General features: G+C 38.4%; 2 protein-coding genes across 7 annotated transcripts in view; one reads left to right on the top strand and one right to left on the bottom strand.

Annotated features, from left to right (window-relative positions):
* LOC307045323 (zinc finger MYM-type protein 1-like) overlaps window positions 1-4,630 on the bottom strand; it is a 73,954-nt gene extending 69,324 nt beyond the window's left edge. For all 6 annotated transcript variants that reach the window (XR_013809859.1, XR_013809860.1, XR_013809861.1 and 3 more), the window contains exon 1: window positions 4,258-4,630. The gene's annotated coding sequence lies outside the window, so the exon portion shown is untranslated. The remainder of the gene's footprint in view (window positions 1-4,257) is intronic.
* Window positions 4,631-6,719: 2,089 nt separating this feature from the next.
* On the top strand, window positions 6,720-20,587 carry LOC307042756 (ras-related protein Rab-14-like). The gene is made up of 8 exons (XM_079686839.1): window positions 6,720-6,899; window positions 7,922-7,980; window positions 11,986-12,039; window positions 12,453-12,630; window positions 12,720-12,786; window positions 13,431-13,518; window positions 13,640-13,670; window positions 17,155-20,587. Exons 2-8 carry the CDS (start codon window positions 7,929-7,931, stop codon window positions 17,330-17,332), a joined length of 648 nt encoding a protein of 215 aa, XP_079542965.1. The 5' UTR covers window positions 6,720-6,899; window positions 7,922-7,928; the 3' UTR covers window positions 17,333-20,587.
* The last annotated feature ends 712 nt before the right edge of the window (window positions 20,588-21,299 follow it).

The following is a 21,299-nucleotide window of genomic DNA, read 5'->3' on the forward strand; positions in this document are numbered from 1 at the left end:
TGTGATAGTAGACCACCTCAGATAGCTGCTCATAAAATTTCATAACAATCTGATGTGGAATTTCAGAATAAAACCAATCCAAAAAGTGGAATTTGAACAGTGTTGCTCCTGATTTCAAATTTCAATATTTCCTAAAATCGTTGCTTTCACAGAAGTTCTTCTATTCGGTGTGATAGTAGACCACCTCAGATAGCTGCTCATAAAATGTCATGTCAATCTGATGTGGAATTTCAGAATAAAACCAATCCAAAAAGTGGAATTTGAACAGTGTTGCTCCTGATTTCAAATTTCAATATTTCCTCAAATCTTTGCTTCCACAGAAGTTCTTCGATTCAGTGTGATAGTAGACCACCTCAGATAGCTGCTCATAAAATTTCATAACAATCTGATGTGGAATTTCAGAATAAAACCAATCCAAAAAGTGGAATTTGAACAGTGTTGCTCCTGATTTCAAATTTCAATATTTCCTAAAATCGTTGCTTTCACAGAAGTTCTTCTATTCGGTGTGATAGTAGACCACCTCAGATAGCTGCTCATAAAATTTCATGTCAATCTGATGTGGAATTTCAGAATAAAACCAATCCAAAAAGTGGAATTTGAACAGTGTTGCTCCTGATTTCAAATTTCAATATTTCCTCAAATCTTTGCTTCCACAGAAGTTCTTCGATTCAGTGTGATAGTAGACCACCTCAGATAGCTGCTCATAAAATTTCATAACAATCTGATGTGGAATTTCAGAATAAAACCAATCCAAAAAGTGGAATTTGAACAGTGTTGCTCCTGATTTCAAATTTCAATATTTCCTAAAATCTTTGCTTCCACAGAAGTTCTTCAATTCAGTGTGATAGTAGACCACCTCAGATAGCTGCTCATAAAATTTCATAACAATCTGATGTGGAATTTCAGAATAAAAGCTATGTAAAATGTGGAATTTGAACAGTGTTCCTCCTGATTTCAAATTTCAATATTTCCTAAAATCTTTGCTTCCACAGAAGTTCCTCGATTCAGTGTGATAGCAGACCACCTCAGATAGCTGCTCATAAAATTTCATAACAATCTGATGTGGAATTTCAGAATAAAAGCTATGTAAAAAGTGGAATATGAACAGTGTTGCTCCTGATTACAAATTGCAATATTTCCACAAATCTTTGCTTCCACAGAAGTTCTTCGATTCAGTGTGATAGTAGACCACCTCAGATAGCTGCTCATAAAATTTCATAACAATCTGATGTGGAATTTCAGAATAAAAGCTATGTAAAAAGTGGAATATGAACAGTGTTGCTCCTGATTACAAATTGCAATATTTCCACAAATCTTTGCTTCCACAGAAGTTCTTCGATTCAGTGTGATAGTAGACCACCTCAGATAGCTGCTCATAAAATTTCATAACAATCTGATGTGGAATTTCAGAATAAAAGCTATGTAAAATGTGGAATTTGAACAGTGTTGCTCCTGATTTCAAATTTCAATATTTCCTAAAATCGTTGCTTTCACAGAAGTTCTTCTATTCGGTGTGATAGTAGACCACCTCAGATAGCTGCTCATAAAATTTCATAACAATCTGATGTGGAATTTCAGAATAAAAGCTATGTAAAATGTGGAATTTGAACAGTGTTCCTCCTGATTTCAAATTTCAATATTTCCTAAAATCTTTGCTTCCACAGAAGTTCCTCGATTCAGTGTGATAGCAGACCACCTCAGATAGCTGCTCATAAAATTTCATAACAATCTGATGTGGAATTTCAGAATAAAAGCTATGTAAAAAGTGGAATATGAACAGTGTTGCTCCTGATTACAAATTGCAATATTTCCACAAATCTTTGCTTCCACAGAAGTTCTTCGATTCAGTGTGATAGTAGACCACCTCAGATAGCTGCTCATAAAATTTCATAACAATCTGATGTGGAATTTCAGAATAAAACCAATCCAAAAAGTGGAATTTTAACAGTGTTGCTCCTGATTTCAAATTTCAATATTTCCTAAAATCGTTGCTTTCACAGAAGTTCTTCTATTCGGTGTGATAGTAGACCACCTCAGATAGCTGCTCATAAAATTTCATGTCAATCTGATGTGGAATTTCAGAATAAAACCAATCCAAAAAGTGGAATTTGAACAGTGTTGCTCCTGATTTCAAATTTCAATATTTCCTCAAATCTTTGCTTCCACAGAAGTTCTTTGATTCAGTGTGATATTAGACCACCTCAGATTGCTGCTCATGAAATTTGATAACAATCTGATGTGGAATTTCAGAATAAAAGCTATGTAAAATGTGGAATTTGAACAGTGTTGCTCCTGATTTCAAATTGCAATATTTCCACAAATCTTTGCTTCCACAGAAGTTCTTCGATTCAGTGTGATAGTAGACCACCTCAGTGAGCTACTCATGAAATTTCATGTTAATCTGATGTTTAATTTCATAATAAAAGCTATCCAAAATGTCCTATTTGAGCAGTGTTTCTCCTAGATTACAAGACAATCTGATTTATAATTTGAGAATGAAGAAATATTTGTTTTTTAGCTCAATGTTTCAAAGATCATGTAAACTAATGATTCAAAATTAGGATTTGATCATACTGACAGCTCTATTTTAATTTATTGCAGCCTGACTGCAGTCTGGAGGGTGACTTCCGGTCTAAGACCGGAAGTTATGTAACCGCAGTCTGCTGCTTGCTAGTTCATGGACGTCCATAAGAGAGAGACACATGTGTCCCTGTTGATGTGTGTGTTCTTTAATAAACAAGGACGGGAAGACGCCTAACTGAGGAATACATCCCTGTCTCCGAAATTTTCTGGGATCGTTACAATATCTCGTTTTATTCTGAAAACAGGATGTTGCTACACGCCAGTAAAGACTCGCCGACTTCATTTTTACCGTAAAACTCGTAATACGGGCGAACTTTCAATTTTGGGACGGCTCACTTGACCAACAGAAACGTAGCGTAGGCTCACTTGACCGCAGTATCTCTCCCCCGCCTGCTTGCGAGGGGGCAGGGCAGTTTACACACACACGCAGGAGATGGCGGAGAGAACGCGCTCTGAGGTGTGGTTAAACTTTAGCCGTCTCGATGTGGACAATGCTCGTTACCAAAAGTGCAATAACAGTTTATCATATAAAGGCGGTAAAACGAGCAATTTCTCTAAACATTTAGCAAAAGTGCACCACATTCAGACGGAGGAATGCACCGGGTTCGACTGTCTTTCTAGTAGCTCTGTAGCCCCGTCCACGAGTAACGTTTCCACGTCAGGTGTTATGTATGCTAGCAGCAACACACAGAGTTAACTCAGTTATAAAAACATAGGTTAATGATTAGAGGTAACTGAGTTATTTTGTTAAAGTTTCAGTTATTCTGTTTACAGTTCTGTCATCACATTATTTAATATGATTTGTTCAAACATTGTTGTTTCTTTTGATGTGAAATATTATGCATTTAATTAAAATAAAAAGCAATGTTAGTTTTGTTCACAATTTCTTTAGTTAGTTTACCTTATTTCTTGTCAAAAGAACCGTTAATACTATCGTTAAAAGGACCGGATCGATAAGCAGTATTGATATAAGTAGTAGTACAGTTAAAACCTTAACGATCCGAATAATCGATTAATCGTTTCATTAATCGATAGATTAATCGATGATCAAATTAATCGTTTGTTGCAGCCCTATGACACTTGGTGATACGAATTTGCAATAGGGTCCGTGACGAATTCATTAAGAACATTATAAGAGCAACTAACGTTACCAACTTTGACACCGATTTAGATTAGGCCTAATTTGATTAGACAATGTCATGAAACCACCAACGACCTAGCACAAGAAACATTCATTAGCTCTAACATCAGCTAACCTACTAGTAAGTTAGTTAGACCATGGCTTCAGAATACAAACTTAGCAGCAATGCTAAGCTAACTAGCTTATACCAATGGCAATTATGCCAGTCTTACCTGTTAAAGTATTCATTGTTCGCTCTTTCATTCGAATACAGCATAAGCCTTCTGCCAACAAATGGAACAGTCAGCAACAGTTGGCTGGCTAGCACCAGAGCCATCTACCATAGCCAAATACGGCGCTGGCTAGCACTAGCTAGGCTAACGTTAAGGCCACCTGCTTGAAGGTGGACATGGCTGCTGTCAAGCTAATGTTACTAGCTAACGCTAGCTATCTATTCGCTACCATGTACAAACCAAAACGACACTTCTCCACTGGCGTTTGCAATCGAAAGCACATAATATCCACCACTACTCCACATTATGGGCAGTACTTACTTGCTGTTTACCGATGGTAACCGCCTTGGAGAAACTCACAGATGTTCACCTTGACTGTTGCCTCCGTGCAAATTTTCGAAAGGATCGAGGCATCTCTGTCAGGAGGCTTTGGGTTCCTCAAAGCGCGATATGATTGGCCGTTCGAGCGATGACGTTCCGTTTCGTCCCTTCAAACGTGACACCTACGGTTGACAAATACCCGGAAATGACGTTTTTTCTGGCGTGTATGTCACGTGATCTTCAACTTTCTCAACACTAATTCGGCTGACTTATATATTTGATCCAATTGGTAAATAGGGACACCTAGTGGTTAAAGCACGTTATTGAAATGTTTTGTTGAATAATCTTTCATCTTTAATAACCTGACTTTGGAAAGGGCTGGAAAGATATTTTTTTCACCAGGGGACTCTAAATAGGGTCCAGATAAGGTATCTCAAATATGGGAACCGTAACCCACCCAGACTTTTTTTTCAATCTAATGTCAAACTCTCACAAAATCCTGTCTAGAGCTAAGGATTGGACACCCTTTGATGAGGGAGGGAGAGAAAATTGAAAAAAATGGAAAAAAGGTGCTTGGCGCTCCGAGACTTTGAGAGTATGTTGCTTAACTTGTGTGGAACCCGCTTGCAAAATTTGGGGCCGCTGTGACCTTCAACCAGGTCGCAAACTAAGGTTAAAGGTCATGTTTTCATGGCTCTCAATACTCTAGACGGCACAAAGGAAGGTCCGACAGCTTTGAGCTTGGTGTCGTTGGAATCGTCTCGAAGAGTACATGCAGATTCATCCCTCTGCTGCACCGAATGTCAAACGTTACGGCTTAAAACGGGAAAAAGCCTTCCGTTAAGCCGCTTTCACTCTCGCTCTTGTGGTGATAGAGCACGCCAATTTCCCCGCATGCTAGGCAGTCAAGAGTATTCTAGTTAGCTTCGGCTTGAGGTGGAGATGTGATTTGATGTGTCGTTTGTCCCCCAACTCCTCTCGGATGTCCTCTCCAAAGTTGAGATATTTACTAAAATGCTCAAGGGAGTTTCCTGAATTTTCATGCCGAAAGCCAAGCACTAGGCCCTGGGTAAATTAAGACGCTGATTTGGGGCACTTTTTCCACTTTCCCTGGTGCTAGAAACTCAAGTCAGGCATCCCTGGAATCGTTGCAAAAATACATTTCTAGCTAAACGTAATTGAGAATGCAGTTTAGTTCTGTGGGAACGTAATTTTTAGGAGACAGGGTTGCCAGGACACACGCCGGTTAGAATAGTCTATTCTGCACATGTGCAATGGTGCACAATTCAAATTTTACAGTAATGAGTTGTGCTCTTTATATATATAGTCTATCATGGTTGTGCTAAGATGATTTTGAGTACATTGCTTTACTGTGAAATAATAGTTAAATAATGTGAAATCCAATTCTACTGTTTTATAGATATTTTGTTGTGATATTACAGGGGCTTTTGATAACAATATTTCTCTGTAATATGATACTCTTAAATGCTGTGAAATCCTTGCAATTTTTACAATGTTGTTGTGATATTACAACATTTGATGTGATATTACAGAGGATTTTGATTGCAGTATTTTATTGTGAAATAATAGTTAAATGCTGTGAAATCCAAGGATACAGTCATTTTTACATGTATTTGTTGGGATATTACAGGGGGTCTTGATTACAATATGTCACTGTGAAATAATACTGTTAAATGTTGTGAAATGCTGGTAATTGTTTACAGTGTATCTACAGTAGAAAGGAAAATAAACCACAAATATATATATAAAGATATCAGTGAGACAGGCCAATACTGTATTACAGAAGCATATATACATAATATATCAATTACAGATGTGCAAATTGTCCATTGCTATGGAGAGGGATAAACTAAAGTAACTTAAACGATGTACAGTGAGTTCTCTGCTGGTCACAGGTGATGTGTTGTAAAGTGTTATGGCTGTTGGCAGGAAGGTTTTCCTATGTCACTCTGTGTGAAAGTAAACTCTTATACAATAATTGAATAATTGTACCTTCATAAAATTGAATGTATAAGGTGGTAAACTATTCTGCTGTAAAATTAGCAGCTGTATATAAATGATCATCAAAGTATTTCAGAGGTTTGGCTTAGGGTGTCTTTATTTAGATTTGAGTACAAAAAAATAATTTCAAGTACAATTATAAAGAAATTGTACATAACCTGGGTTGGGTCATACATTGACATAACTTAATCTCTGAAATAAATATTGTATTTATTTCTTCACTTGAAGATGGATTGAATTAATGGGACATTTATTGGATAGCTGTAGCTATTTACTTCCATCGCTGAGCATTTTGCTGCACTTTTTACTATTTATGTTTAAATAAAAATAACGAATTAATTTAACTTAACTGGGCTATAGGCTACTATAATAAAGGTACCTCAATCTTGGTTGGTTTCCCATCAGTCTGTGATACTGTCCTCTCGTACGCTGGGCGGCGCTAGACACTTGTAAGTCTCGCGGTGTTTCCCGTGTTTATCGCTAGAGAATAAGTATCGCGGAAGAGGGGAAAGGTTTCCTTACGGATCACCAGGCTAAGCTAATCAGCTAACTACATACAACCAGCCGTCTAACCAGTAGATATATCAGTTTTACCAGTTGGATAAAAAGCCGTGACGAAGGTAAAACGCCAGCATCTTACCTCACCCCTGCTGTCCTGTGCTTTATTAATTTTAGTTTGATCAAATTGGCCTCCTGCTTGTTAGCCTGTTAGCAAGGCGTTGACAGCACTGCAGCTGTTAGCCGGTTAGCTCTAGAGCTAAGCTAACAGAACAAGGAATGAGAGGGTTTATCAGAGAGGGAAGTCAGCTGATTTTGTGTAATACTTCTGCTAAAGATGACTGCGTTCTCACTGCGTGACTGTCATTACGGTTAACGGTTCATGCTAAAAGCTAAGCTCGGTTTGTTAGCCTAGCTGTGTGTTAGCCCAATCGACTGTTTCCTTTTGTTTGTTGCTCAGTTATAGATTTGACTCTTTTTTTGCACATTTAGACCACTTTAGAAAAGGTCCAGATCAGTAACAGCTATGTTCAGACTGGTCAAATCTCGACTATATTATCCCAGGGAAGCAAAGAGGCTATTTTAAACACAGAATTGTGAAACCTTTGCCTTATTTTATTTTTGAATTAGCAAGAAAAACAAAACACGCGAGACTTTCTTATTTAAACCTTGACCTTATGATCAGTCTAGGCATAGTGGGTTATGATCTGGACCTGGTACAATGTTGTCTAGGTGTAAAAAAAGCGAGTGAAATCTCCCTTCTGCGTATTTTCACAAAAAGTACAAGTCTGAAACTAAGTATCAACGAGTATTTGTGATAATCTAGTCCAGATTTGACATTTATGGGTTTATGTTTTCAAAGGGACCTGATCCTATGTGATCTAGTTGTGTCAAAATATGTAGAATCTCCTTTTTTCCCGCATTTTTACATGTATAAAAATGTTTCTACAATTTGCAAGGGTTTAAATAAGCTCCCAGACTGCCTTAAATGTCCAATGCACATTCGTGCAGTAAGAGAGGCAAACAAATTGAGGATATTCAATGTCAGCAAATGAGAAGCTGACTCACAGATAAAGTGTGATCTGATGTGGACTCTGTGTATGAACTCACACCTCTTTTCCTGTTTTTCTTTTTTCTTTTCCAGTATCAAGATGACAGCCGCACCTTACAACTACTCCTACATCTTCAAATACATCATCATTGGTAAGTTGGATTTATACACTGAAGGAGGTCTGGTACATACATACATAAAAGGCCAGAGATGGAATGTAACTAAGTACATTTATTCAAGTAATGTAAAATACATTTGAAGTATTTGTATTTTTCTTTCTTTATTTGTTTTCACACTGCTTGGTTCTTCTTCTCTGCTCAGCTTTAATTATTTTTTTACAAAAAATATCAAACGTTTTTAATATAACTTTTGTATTGATTGATAGATTTTGTAAAGGGTTTAAAGATGTTAGGCCCGGCTCACTTTAATGCTGCGCTTCCATTACAGTTTAGGAACTTGGGTAGTATCTATAGTAACGCAGTGTAGGCGGAGCCGTGACGTCATCTTTAGAAAACCAACATCAGCCGTTAGTTCTTAGCACTCAGAGCTCACAGCTCCTCATATCTGTTCAGAAACTAGACAAAAGTGAAACAAGTACAAACCACAGACTGTCTGTGTCATGGCAAATACAGTCGCTGCTTTATTTATGTCTGTAGGCCGTTGTTGTGAGTGTGGACGGTCGGAGCATATACAACGTTAGCTTGGCCAGTCCCCATTCAGAAAACACGCATTTTAAAAGGTTTTTCATCTGTCTGCAGACTTGTCAAAGCATTAATTCATGGTTTTTACTAACCGGTATCAGTATGTTGTTACTTCGGCATCATTTTGAAACGTGTGTTACAATTAAATAACGGACAAATATGTTCATCTTGTTGTAGTTGTAGCTCCTTGCTGGCGATTCTCTCTCTAGTTTAGCATACTCAGCCCGGTTGTTGGCCCGCTGGTTGGCCCGCTGGTTGGCCCCGATAGAACCACGATTTTGTCGGGCCAGAAAAAAAGGTGAAAAAGTAGCCCCGGGCCGGAACTAGGCCTAGTGGGAACGCAACCAAAAATGGGCCCGGCACGGCACGCTTAAACCGCCCTCTGCGCCATGGTGGAAATGCGCCATTATGCTGAATGGCTAGCCTGGTCCGGAGCAGGTTTTGTTCCAGGTTGAGAGATCAACTCAGTGAAAGCACCGCCTGCTGACCAATCAGAGCTCAGTGTGCGGAGTTTAAGACCCCGTTTACACGAGTTTACATATTCGGTAGTAATCAGGAGCAAATATTCGTTGCGGAGAGATTTGTATTTTTTTTTTCTAAAAAATATTTCACAATTTTTTGGGGGAAAAAAGGTTTCATAACACGCTCTGAATCCGAGACACCTGACAACACACTGTTAAGCAGAAGCGCAGAAAGAGCATACTATTACGATTTTGTATTTATTTATTTTCTCAGTACTCGCAAACATTAAAACTAAATGTGTCCTCTGTAGGGTAACTGTAGGGTCTGCTGTATTGTTGATGGCTGGGATGCGTGGGGCTGCACACAAGTTATTATTAGGCTGAGCTACTCAACTTTATGCCGTTGCCTTAGCCCCAGATGTTCCCACATTACTCTATTATTACTCTACTCTATTACTATTATTTTAACTATTTGGATAAAATTAAAAAAGCTAATATTAAAAAAACAATTTGGTTGCTTGCTTGCAACTATTTTCCAAGCAAAGTAAGTGCATGTTTTTATAATGTGTAAGGTTACTTTTTAAACGGCAAATAAAGCAGCTTCATCATGGCAACTTGACAACAGCTAAGCTAGGCTACTACTTACAGAATCCAGGTGACTTTTCAGAGTTGTTGTGCCACCGTGGTAGGCCAGTTTCTTATTGCATATTTGGCACATATTCTTCTTACCGTCGTCCAATTTAAAATGGTCCCACACAGCTGAAGTCTTCGGCATTTTGTGGGTGAAACGAGGTGAAGCGAGGTGAAGCGTGCCGTTTGTGTTCGTGACTGTGAGTGAACGCGATGTCAGGAGCACAGGCTGAGATTGTATATATTTCCGCATTTTAACAGTGCAATTCAAAAGTATAAATATAGTATAAGAATATGGCAATTCGCCTTTCATTAATAGCATACATTTAGAAAAAAATATTTATTTCTTTTGAAAAAAACGAATATCCGAATAATGAAATTGAAACCCGAATAGTTGGCCAACGAACGAATATTCGAATAGTCGAATATTCGGGTACAGCCCTACCATGCTGTTTATGTATTATTTGTATTTTCAGGTCGTCAGGTGATCATTTTAAAGAGGACATATTTTTCTCATGTTCAGCTTCATATTCTGTGTCTCTACTGTGACATGTCTCCATGCTTTAATGTTCAAAAAGCTCTTTATTTTTCTCATACTGCCTGTGCTGCAGCACCTCTTTTCACCCTCTGTCTGAAACCAGAGCCCAGTCAAATCGCTAGCCAATAGTATAGAAAGTGTTAAATAGTGATGTCATTATGTTATGGAAGTAAACAGAGTAGTCCAATGGAGGCGTTTCAAGCAGGGGGGGTGTGGGGGGGGAGAGAAACTCCCTCTGAAGTATTCATATCTTTATAATACTAATACACCACTGAATATATTGTAATATACACAATTTTACACGTATATTGTTGTTGAATATTGGCATACAACTTGCAGATATTTACTTAACTCCCTTTGTTTGAATAAATAATTATGTTCTATTTTTATTTTATTCTTGTATTTTTTACTGTCACTGTCTGCATTCTGTTGCAGGTAGCGCAACTAACATTACTTACTACTAGTTACTAATATTACTAATGTACTAATATTGCAACCAGCTGGATTATTAGTACATTTACTAATAAGTCAAATGTTATTATAAATATTCTTTACTTGAGTCTTTTACAATTTGATTTGACTGGTCTTTTTCAAATGTATGCGACATTATATAGTTCTACTCCACTATATCTCTGAGGAAAATATTGATTTACTTCATTATATATATTTGTATCATATTTTAAGAATACTTAACAGATTCAGATTTGATAAAATATGGTATTGTACTTCAGATCAAAGTATAGAAAGTACACACAAGTATTTTTCACCTTTTTTGTAGAGTAAATGTTCCTCTTTGTTGTGAATACTTTTGTACTTTTACTTGCAACAGTGATTTTAAATAGCAGTATTGCTCCTTTTACGATAAATATTTGTAAGAGTTTACTTCACCTCATGGACACCAAGAAGTGCTTCCCACATAATTTGATTCTATTTGTGGGGGCACCCAACACCCCCCCCCCCCCCCCCCCCCCTAAGTGTCTTACTCAAGGGCACACTAGCACACACTATCCATTAGACCACCAAAAGAATTTAAAAAAATTAAAATAATAATATATCAATGTATGGGAAACACTGCTAAGGCACACTTGATGTCAATTGTCTTGTTGCTAAGTTGGTAACTGGCAAATGTATTAAATTCAAAAACAAAATATTTATATTTGAAGTACTAGTTTTTATAGGACCATTGTAGTAACATCATTTGACCAATTACCTTGAAATATTTCCACGTGCATACTCCTTTTTCCAGGCAGCATGGTTAAATAGATTTTCTACCCAGACGGATATTTGCTCGGGTTTATTTCCGTGAAAAGTGTTTCCTGAGAAGTGAAACTTTTCAAGGATGACTCGTCTGGGACTGACTGGTTGTGTTAGCTCGCGTTTTAACATCTAAAGGCCTGTTGTGTGTGAGGAGTGGAATGCCAAACTCTGCTGAACTAATCATCTGAATAATGTTCTTCTGTTATAAAGAATAAGTTCAAGAAGCCATTGGACATTCAAAACAAATGTAGCTAAGTTAAACGTGTCTCTCTGCATTTTATTAAACGGCAGCAAAATGAAAGCTCTGTGATTGGATGTTGAGGTGCATGGGTATTGTAGTGTTTAGACCCATGCACTAAACTAAACTAAAACACAACAATGGAATTATTTTTAACTAATTTTAGTAGTATGGAGCTATTCAAATCAAACATTAAAGAGGCCCTAATATGCATATTTTCCCTTTCCTATGGTTTGTTATAGGTTTGTTTGCATGTAAATGGTCTGCAAAGGTTCCCTCCAGACACATAACTTAATGAATCTCTCTCTCTCTCTCTCTCTCTCTCTCTCCAGGTGATATGGGAGTAGGGAAGTCGTGTCTTCTCCACCAGTTCACAGAGAAAAAATGTGAGTTCTTTCTCCTTCTGTTCTTCTACTCTCCTCCAACTTCTCTTACTCATTAGGTGCCTTTCCATCCACCTGTTCCTATGATCATTTTCAATCCTTTAACATTTGAAAGTTAATTTTCTACAATCGGCTGATGAATAGTTGTTTGAAGCTGAATAAGTCATTAAATTATAATGTACATTAAGCGTTTAGATGATTATTAAATAATCTGTCTGGGTAAAATAAAGGTTGGATTAATGCGATATGTTATTAGAACAGTTGTTTATGGGAATCAATCCCCAAAGTACATTATTGGTTCATATCAAATGATATACCTTCACGAAAAATAATAAGAAAAAAGCAGTGTCCTGTGTTGTTGGCTGTTTTCTGGTTAAACTGTCATAATAATGAATATTTTGGATGTGTGTGTGCAGTCATGGCAGACTGTCCTCACACCATCGGGGTGGAGTTCGGGACAAGGATCATGGAGGTCAATAGTCAGAAAGTGAAACTGCAGATCTGGGACACGGCCGGTCAGGAGCGCTTCAGGGCCGTCACCAGGTCCTACTACAGGGGGGCCGCAGGGGCCCTCATGGTGTACGACATCACCAGGTACTGAACGGGAGAGGGGAGTTAGTGTGGGGGGTTTCATATGAGTTTGATCCTTTGATGAATAACTTTGTTTTTGTCTCTGTGTCCAGGAGAAGTACTTATAATCACTTGAGCAGCTGGTTAACAGATGCCAGGAACCTGACCAACCCCAACACAGTGAGTTAACACACACGCACACACGCACACATACATGCTGGAATCCCATTACACTACAAACATTAACAAAACATGGCAAACAGTGCTAAAGAACAAATTGAGGCTTAAAAATGTGAGAAGTCTAATCAACCAGCCTAGTTATTGAATTAGATATACTTACTCTTACAGAAGGAGTAGTGTATTATCACACAGAAAGTCAGCTGTGTTGGTAGTGTGGCATACCTCCATAATCTTCAGTGTGGTTAACTTTGAAAGAAACACCTTGTCCTGGACATAGTTAATACAATATAAACTGGGACAGAAGTCCGGATGTTCCAGAAGTACTTACACAAGCAGCCATCTTCATCAAATACTCTTTCGTTACCTCAAAGTATTCCCACACACGCTGAATTTGCCGCCCTTTGGCCATCAGATCTGAGGACGCTCATTGGCTGAATTGCATAGTTTTCGGGTAGCAACGGTCAGCAATTGGTTGGCTGCTGCACTTGCAAGAGAGGATAATGAAACATACTGTAATAATTGTTTACATTTCCTAGTGCCCTCTATTGATTAGCCGCCACTGACCTCAGCATACTGATGCCAATGTGGCTACTGATCATGCATTTTTATATTTGTTCAATAACTACGCTGACTGCTGTGTCCAGGTCATCATTCTGATTGGTAACAAGGCTGACCTGGAGGCTCAGAGGGATGTGACGTACGAGGAGGCCAAACAGTTTGCTGAAGAGAATGGTGAGAAGTGTTTTATTTTGGTGTGACTTCTTTGAGAGAGAAAGAGAGAGATATCAGCAACATGTTCAAATTAAGATGAAAACAGGACCTTTAGATTTGATTTCTACTTCCTGTTTTTCAGGTTTGCTGTTTCTTGAGGCCAGCGCAAAAACGTAAGTTCATGCACACACTATTTCAGCAATATATATATATATATATATATATATATATATATATTAGGGCCGGGACTCGATTAAAAAAATTAATCTAATTAATTACAGGCTTTGTAATTAATTAATCGCAATTAATCGCATTTTTAATCACATAGAAATATTTGACCTGAGAACAGTGAGAAGCAATTTTTTTCACATGGATTTTAGTATACCATTGAATAATGACTGAATACATAAGCTTAAGCAACAAAACATTGTTTATTTTTTTCAAGGTGGTACACTGGCCATAAAGTGTAGCAATAGCATATTTAGGAATATAGTACATTTCAGAGATTCAGGTAGCCTATAGGCAGGTAGACCTTCTGTAAACTATAACACTTTGTTTTTTAAGTAAAACACAATACTTTCAAGTACATTCAGAACATTGGAAACCCTGACTATTAGAGAACATCTCTCTGTTGCTTCAGAGGCCATAACAGACTTTGTTGATTTACCAACAGTTGATTTAAAAAATCTAATAAATTTCAGTCCAACTCTCTCAATAACCTTGGCCAAAACAATAAACAGTTCAACATAAAGTGCCAGTTGCACCAACAACATAATAAATAGTTCAACATAAAGTGTACTGTACCATTTAAAATAAAATAAAAAAGTGCCAGTGATTGACCTCAATCCCTCCTATTCTTCCAATATCCTGATGAAAAATAAAATCTCTCTGTTGCATAGGCCACTGTTTGATCAACGCGAATTGGGTGTGGGTCCTTGTACTCCTAGTCGGGCTAACGTCCACGCTAGCTTCCACGCTAGCTGCTATAGGTTTTGCATTGAGGTGATACTTGAGGCTTGATGTGCTGCGGTGATATGCAAATTCCTTTTTGCATAATTTGCAAACAACCTTGCTCTTATCGACGCTTCCATCCGTCCGTTTTTTAAAACAAAATGTCCCAACCAAAAGCGGTCTCATCAACTTCTTCGTTCGACTATTGTTCACTGTGGTTTGTTGTCTGAAGTCATGAACGTTAGTTGGTGCTCCAGTATAATCGGTACCCCTGAAACTCATCCAGTGAGAAACGTTCCGCGGTACAAAAATAAGTAAGATTAAAATGCGTTAATTTTTGTGTAATTAATTAATCAATCTTAATTAATGCGTTAAAGTCCCGGCCCTAATATATATACATATACACATACACAGTGGGGCAAAAAAGTATTTAGTCAGCCACCAATTGTGCAAGTTCTCCCACTTAAAAAGATGAGAGGCCTGTAATTGTCATCCTAGGTATACCTCAACTATGAGAGACAGAATGAGAAAAAAAAATCCAGAAATTCACATTGTCTGATTTTTAAAGAATTTATTTGCAAATTATGGTGGAAATAAGTATTTGGTCACCTACAAAGAAACAAGATTTCTGGCTCTCACAGACCTGTAACTTCTTCTTTAAGATCCTCCTCTGTCCTCCACTTGTTAACTGTATTAATGGCACCTGTTTGAACTCGTTATCAGTATAAAAGACACCTGTCCACAACCTCAAACAGTCACACTCCAAACTCCACTATGGCCAAGACCAAAGAGCTGTCAAAGGACACCAGAAACAAAATTGTAGACCTGCACCAGGCTGGGAAGACTGAATCTGCAATAGGTAAGCAGCTTGGTGTGAAGAAATCAACTGTGGGAGCAATTATTAGAAAATGGAAGACATACAAGACCACTGATAATCTCCCTCGATCTGGGGCTCCAGGCAAGATCTCACCCCGTGGGGTCAAAATGATCACAAGAACGGTGAGCAAAAATCCCAGAACCACACGGGGGGACTTAGTCAATGACCTGCATAGAGCTGGGACCAAAGTAACAAAGGCTACCATCAGTAACACACTACGCCACCAGGGACTCAAATCCTGCAGTGCCAGATGTGTCCCCCTGCTTAAGCCAGTACATGTCCAGGCCCGTCTGAAGTTTGCTAGAGAGCATTTAGATGATCCAGAAGAGGATTGGGAGAATGTCATATGGTCAGATGAAACCAAAATAGAACTTTTTGGTAAAAACTCAACTAGACGTGTTTGGAGGAGAAAGAATGCTGAGTTGCATCCAAAGAACACCATACCTACTGTGAAACATGGGGGTGGAAACATCATGCTTTGGGGCTGTTTTTCTGCAAAGGGACCAGGACGACTGATCCGTGTAAAGGAAAGAATGAATGGGGCCATGTATCGTGAGATTTTGAGTGACAACCTCCTTCCATCAGCAAGGGCATTGAAGATGAAACGTGGCTGGGTCTTTCAGCATGACAATGATCCCAAACACACCGAACACACCGTTCGGGCAACGAAGGAGTGGCTTCGTAAGAAGCATTTCAAGGTCCTGGAGTGGCCTAGCCAGTCTCCAGATCTCAACCCCATAGAAAATCTTTGGAGGGAGTTGAAAGTCTGTGTTGCCCAGCGACAGCCCCAAAACATCACTGCTCTAGAGGAGATCTGCATGAAGGAATGGGCCAAAATACCAGCAACACTGTGTGAAAACCTTGTGAAGACTTACAGAAAACGTTTGACCTCTGTCATTGCCAACAAAGGGTATACAACAAAGTATTGAGATGAACTTTTGTTATTGACCAAATACTTATTTTCCACCATAATTTGCAAATAAATTCTTTAAAAGTCAGACAATGTGATTTTCTGGATTTTTTTTTTTTTTTTCTCATTTTGTCTCTCATAGTTGAAGTATACCTAGGATGAAAATTACAGGCCTCTCATCTTTTTAAGTGGGAGAACTTGCACAATTGGTGGCTGACTAAATACTTTTTTGCCCCACTGTATATCCACATTCGCACACAGGTCTTGTCACTCAAACATTTTGAAACTGATCCCTTGAAAGATATAAATGTGTTTATTTTCATAAGGTTTTCCAAATAAAAGAAAAACAGCGGTGGGAAGTAACCAACAACATTTACTTGATTACTATTTTTAAGTTGCAAATTTGAGGTACTTTGAGTATATATCTTTTTCTTGTTTCCTTTTGACCATAAACGGTAAGTTGTTTTGTACTTGTTACTATTATTCCATCTATGACAGCTTAAGTAATTTTCAGAACAACTTTTGATATGTTAAACATACGCTGTTATAGATAATACTACCTAAAAGTTTATGCAATTTTTTTTAATTAGCTCTGCCTTGACAACGTTCAGATGCTGCTCGGACAGTAAAGAATCAGAAATAACGTCCTGAAAAAAGAATACATAGAATATGTTAAACACTTAAAATAGAGCCATTTCTTTTTGGGAATACTAATAATTTCCTATTTTAGGTTCTATTTTCTGCAGATACAGACATATGTTGAGTTGAATTTGAGAAGAGTTTACTTGTGGTATTACTACCTGACGTGCAACTGGTGCCACGTGTATACCAATAAAGTTCTGAATCTGATCTACCTGTAAGACTCTTTACTGAATGTTTATTCATCTCTGAAAATGTTGTGTTCCTTCTTCTGCCTCAGAGGGGAGAATGTGGAAGAGGCCTTCCTGGAAGCAGCAAAGAGGATATACCAGAACATCCAAGACGGCAGTCTGGACCTGAACGCTGCTGAGTCGGGGGTCCAGCACAAACCATCTGCTCCGCAGGGGGGGCGCCTTAACGCCGACAGCCAGCCGGCCAAAGAAGGCTGCAGCTGCTAACCACAGACAGGAACTACAGACCAATAGAACAGACCGGTGGACGGACAGACGGAGGCAGAAAGATACACAGAGATCCACCAGGCACTAACATGCTTCTTAAGAGTGCGTCAAACAGAATTTAGGTGGATAACGTTCAACACAGTCCAACCAACTGTTTTGACTCCAAACCTGAGGTTAGTACTCAAGACAAAGATTGAGCCATCCTCCACCCAATCAGACATCACTAGCTTTGGTTAAATCAGGACATCCTCAACTAGATCGAGAACCTCTCCAGACGTCCATTCATTCTCAAATTCGGATCAGTTTTGGACAACTCTCAAATCAGGACCCCCTGAATCACTGTCAAAATGACACATGCTGGGTCTCATTCCAGTCCCATCACTGCCCATTTTCAGCCCAACATTTTCCCCCAAAAACTTGACTGCACTCAGGACCTCCCAAGTTGGAGTGCTGTTGGCCTGAGTCATATGATGGTTGTCCAAATTTCAAGAATATCGTGGTCACAAAAGAAAAACACTGATGAAAATATAGATACGAAACCTGAATCTGAATCAACGACCCAAAACTGGACAACACTTTATCAAAAGGGGTCACTTAGTTTGAAATCTGGACATTGAATTAGACAAATCCTCGGATTATGAAAGAACTCTGGTCAAAGTCTAGATGCCCTTACAAGCTTGCTGTCTCAATGTTTAGCTTCCTTCAAATTTAGACTCCCCTCGTCCCAAACACAAACAGTGGCATGTGTGAAAAACTGAGACCGCGTTCACCCACACACAGGCTTTCCTGGCCAAAAGATAGATGAGAATGGGAGCGCCCGACACCAGACAACTATCTTCCACTAGCATTGACCCGTCTCAAGTGAGGGTAGTCCATCAACCTTGGTCCTAAAGTGCAAGTCACCATAATTCCAACTCTGGACATTCCTATTGACAGATTCAGGTCCAAATCAAGGACCACCTTCAGTTCAAATGTTCAAATGTAGCTACATAATTGAATCTGCCATGAATCTATATCACCCAAATGCCCATCATTGGTTGAATCCAACTCTTAAACACTCTTGCTTCAAATTCATGAATTCTAACAGTTGCGTTAATGTCTGCATTCGTCCTTGGGGTTCCTTCTTCACAGAAAACATTTCTCGCTCTGCTTGATTTCATAGAGCAACCTCGTTGTTTCACTTGTTTCTCATGCATTAACTTCCAAACACTCGATAGATGAACCTTCTGACCTCTGACCCATTGCATTTACACTGTCGGTAATGTGGACGCATTTACACTGAAGTTGCTGATGTGGACTTTTGAATCTGTTGCTCTTGTGGTGGAATGCGTATCTGGAGGCGTTCCTGTGGTGTACCAGTTCACTTAAATGCAGGTTAATGGGCACTACTCCATACTCGGAACCACTTGACTTCTTAAATGTCCTTTGACCTGCACTGGTTGACCCTCTAAAGGAAAAGCCTGAGTTACAAACAAAAGGTCTGCAGTTAGAAAGTCGTGGGATTCACAAGGCAGGGTGTGTCTAGAAGCAGACTGTACTATGTTTGCGAAAAATGTAGGATCCAGGATTTTTGAGTTTGTCCCATATTATGTACTAAAAGTCGACATATCTCTGGTTCAGTTTTGATCAGTCTTTCTTTAACATCTCTCGCGAGTTCCCAAACTGTATAGAATTGCGTTAAAGCTTCATTGTACTTTGGTTTGATCACGTCTAAATCACCTCCTTTATTCCCAGCTTGACAGAACATACTGGACAATGCTTAAGAAAATGGCTAGCATCTCCATACGGAGTGATTCATGCACACATTATATTGGACCCAATCTGAGAATGACATTCAGAAACTTGGAAGCTGCCCCGCATAGAATTTTAATTTAAAGAAAATATAATAATCCAGTCCTGAGGACATCAAAACCCTTCCTGACCAAATGAAACTGAATATTCTGTTACCAGGAACCCAGTGGATCCCTAAAGAAATCTAAGAAACGTTGTTCACACAGAAACCCAAAACACAAGATCCCTAATCTCCACTTTTTGCATTTGAAAAAAAAAAATTAAATATTTCAATCCAATAACCTAAGCTTATTTAAGGTTCTTATGTAATGATAAACCAACTGATCTGATGAAGGTGATGATGAAGAATAAAATGACCTACCTGAACCAGAATGTCACGACTGGCCCTGCATGGAATCCAGTTCAGGATAGATTTTTATTATTAAAATGTTTCTTGTTCATGTTGATTTGTTTTGTTTTCTAACATGTTTTCAATATATATTTACATTTTATTTTCGGTGTCACAGCTCCCTCTAGTGGCCATGCTTCGTGTCCCTCCTGGTTCAGTGTGTATTGAGGGAAAGGTAAAAGTGGAAGCAACACAGATTTTAATTTATTGCTACCTTTACGTATTTTGTATGTTTAGTTTTCTTTTTAACGGCGGGATCTGCATTCCGGTTCTTAAAAGCGGAATAGGCAGAAGATTTGCAACAAAAACATATCTTAGAGACTTATAGAGTGGTGCAGTGATGACTTGTTTTTGAAGGCCGACCCAGAAGTAAGCATCGCAAAGGGTTGTCTCAACAAAAAGCAATGGGATTTTCCAATTGGGTTTCGGCATATTGTAGTAAATGAGCTCCTACCAGTGGGGTATTTACTGACGTGCTTTATGTCGTTGGACAAAATGTGAAGATCTCTTCAGCTTGTTTTAACCACAGACCTTGGCTCACGTTACTAACCGCAAACACGTTCAAAAAACCATTGACTCAAGACGAGGGAACAAGAAGTTGTAGAAGTCCTTTCCTAGGTTTAGGACTCATTACTGCACCACTCTATTCTGACATTATCTTGCCTTCCAACACATTTTGTTTTATTTTAAGCGTAATCTGACGGAGCCTTGACACCCTAAAGTGCTTTCATCAACTAAATGATTAAATGTCAAATTAATAAATAGGGATTGTAGAGCATGATCCCGGCGCCACATGATCCAGTTCTCCCAGCCTATTTAACTGCATTGTTCAGTAAATGTTGTTCTTTGAGAAGCATTCCAGCACTCACTAGCTATAAAACACCAACAAAGTAGCTCTGCTAAACTTTATCTTATACTTTTAAAATATTTTTAAAGCTGTATTATTTGATTTTGTGGCTACTAGAGGGGAGAAATATACCAAAACGAGCCGACGGATGCGCACACAGTATAACATGTAATGTGTCAGTTGTTGGATTCAGTGTTTTAAAAAAATAAATCGATGAATGCAGCTTTCACCTGATATGACTCTGCTGTTATTGATGGATAAAACATACATACACTGTATGGATCAGCTGGACAGATGACACTCTGTGTTTCTCCAGCAGGGAAAACACTGATCAATAATATTCATACTCAACAAATGGATATGAAACAGATGATAGCCTAAAAATATGATGCTTTGTTCATAAATCAAATTAATAATGTGATTTTTTTTTTTTTCTATAGTCAGTCAAATAAATACCTACAGTTAATTATTTTTAACCTATTTTGCTCCCAAATTTATTTTAATTGTTCCTTATTGCAAACATTTGATTAATTATGTATCTACATTACAGTTGCTAAAAACATTTCATTTAAAGGTGTGGTATATCATTTATTTCAGAAACACTTTTTTTTATATTCCATGGAATGCTCTTAACATCCCGATAGCAATGAATATATTAAATGCTTTAACAATAAATACATAAATATCATCTGTGGAAGCCGTAGTACTGTAAAAAGCACGACCAATCATTTTAGCCGGACCGGCTAAAATAATTGGATGGCCTACCTGCCTGTCAGCCTTCCATCTGTGCACAAACTTATCTTGTGCCCTCATTGGTCATATGCGCGTTCATGTGTGTTGGAGGAGGGGCTCTGTAAGCAAGTCTGAAGGAAGAGGCAGATTTTTTTCGGCTGTGTATTTTCTAATTCTAGCGCACTCGAGCTGGTTTCTCCAAAATTACC

This window comes from Notothenia rossii (assembly GCF_949606895.1).
Source record: "Notothenia rossii genome assembly, chromosome: 6".
Taxonomy (NCBI): Eukaryota; Metazoa; Chordata; class Actinopteri; order Perciformes; family Nototheniidae; genus Notothenia; species Notothenia rossii.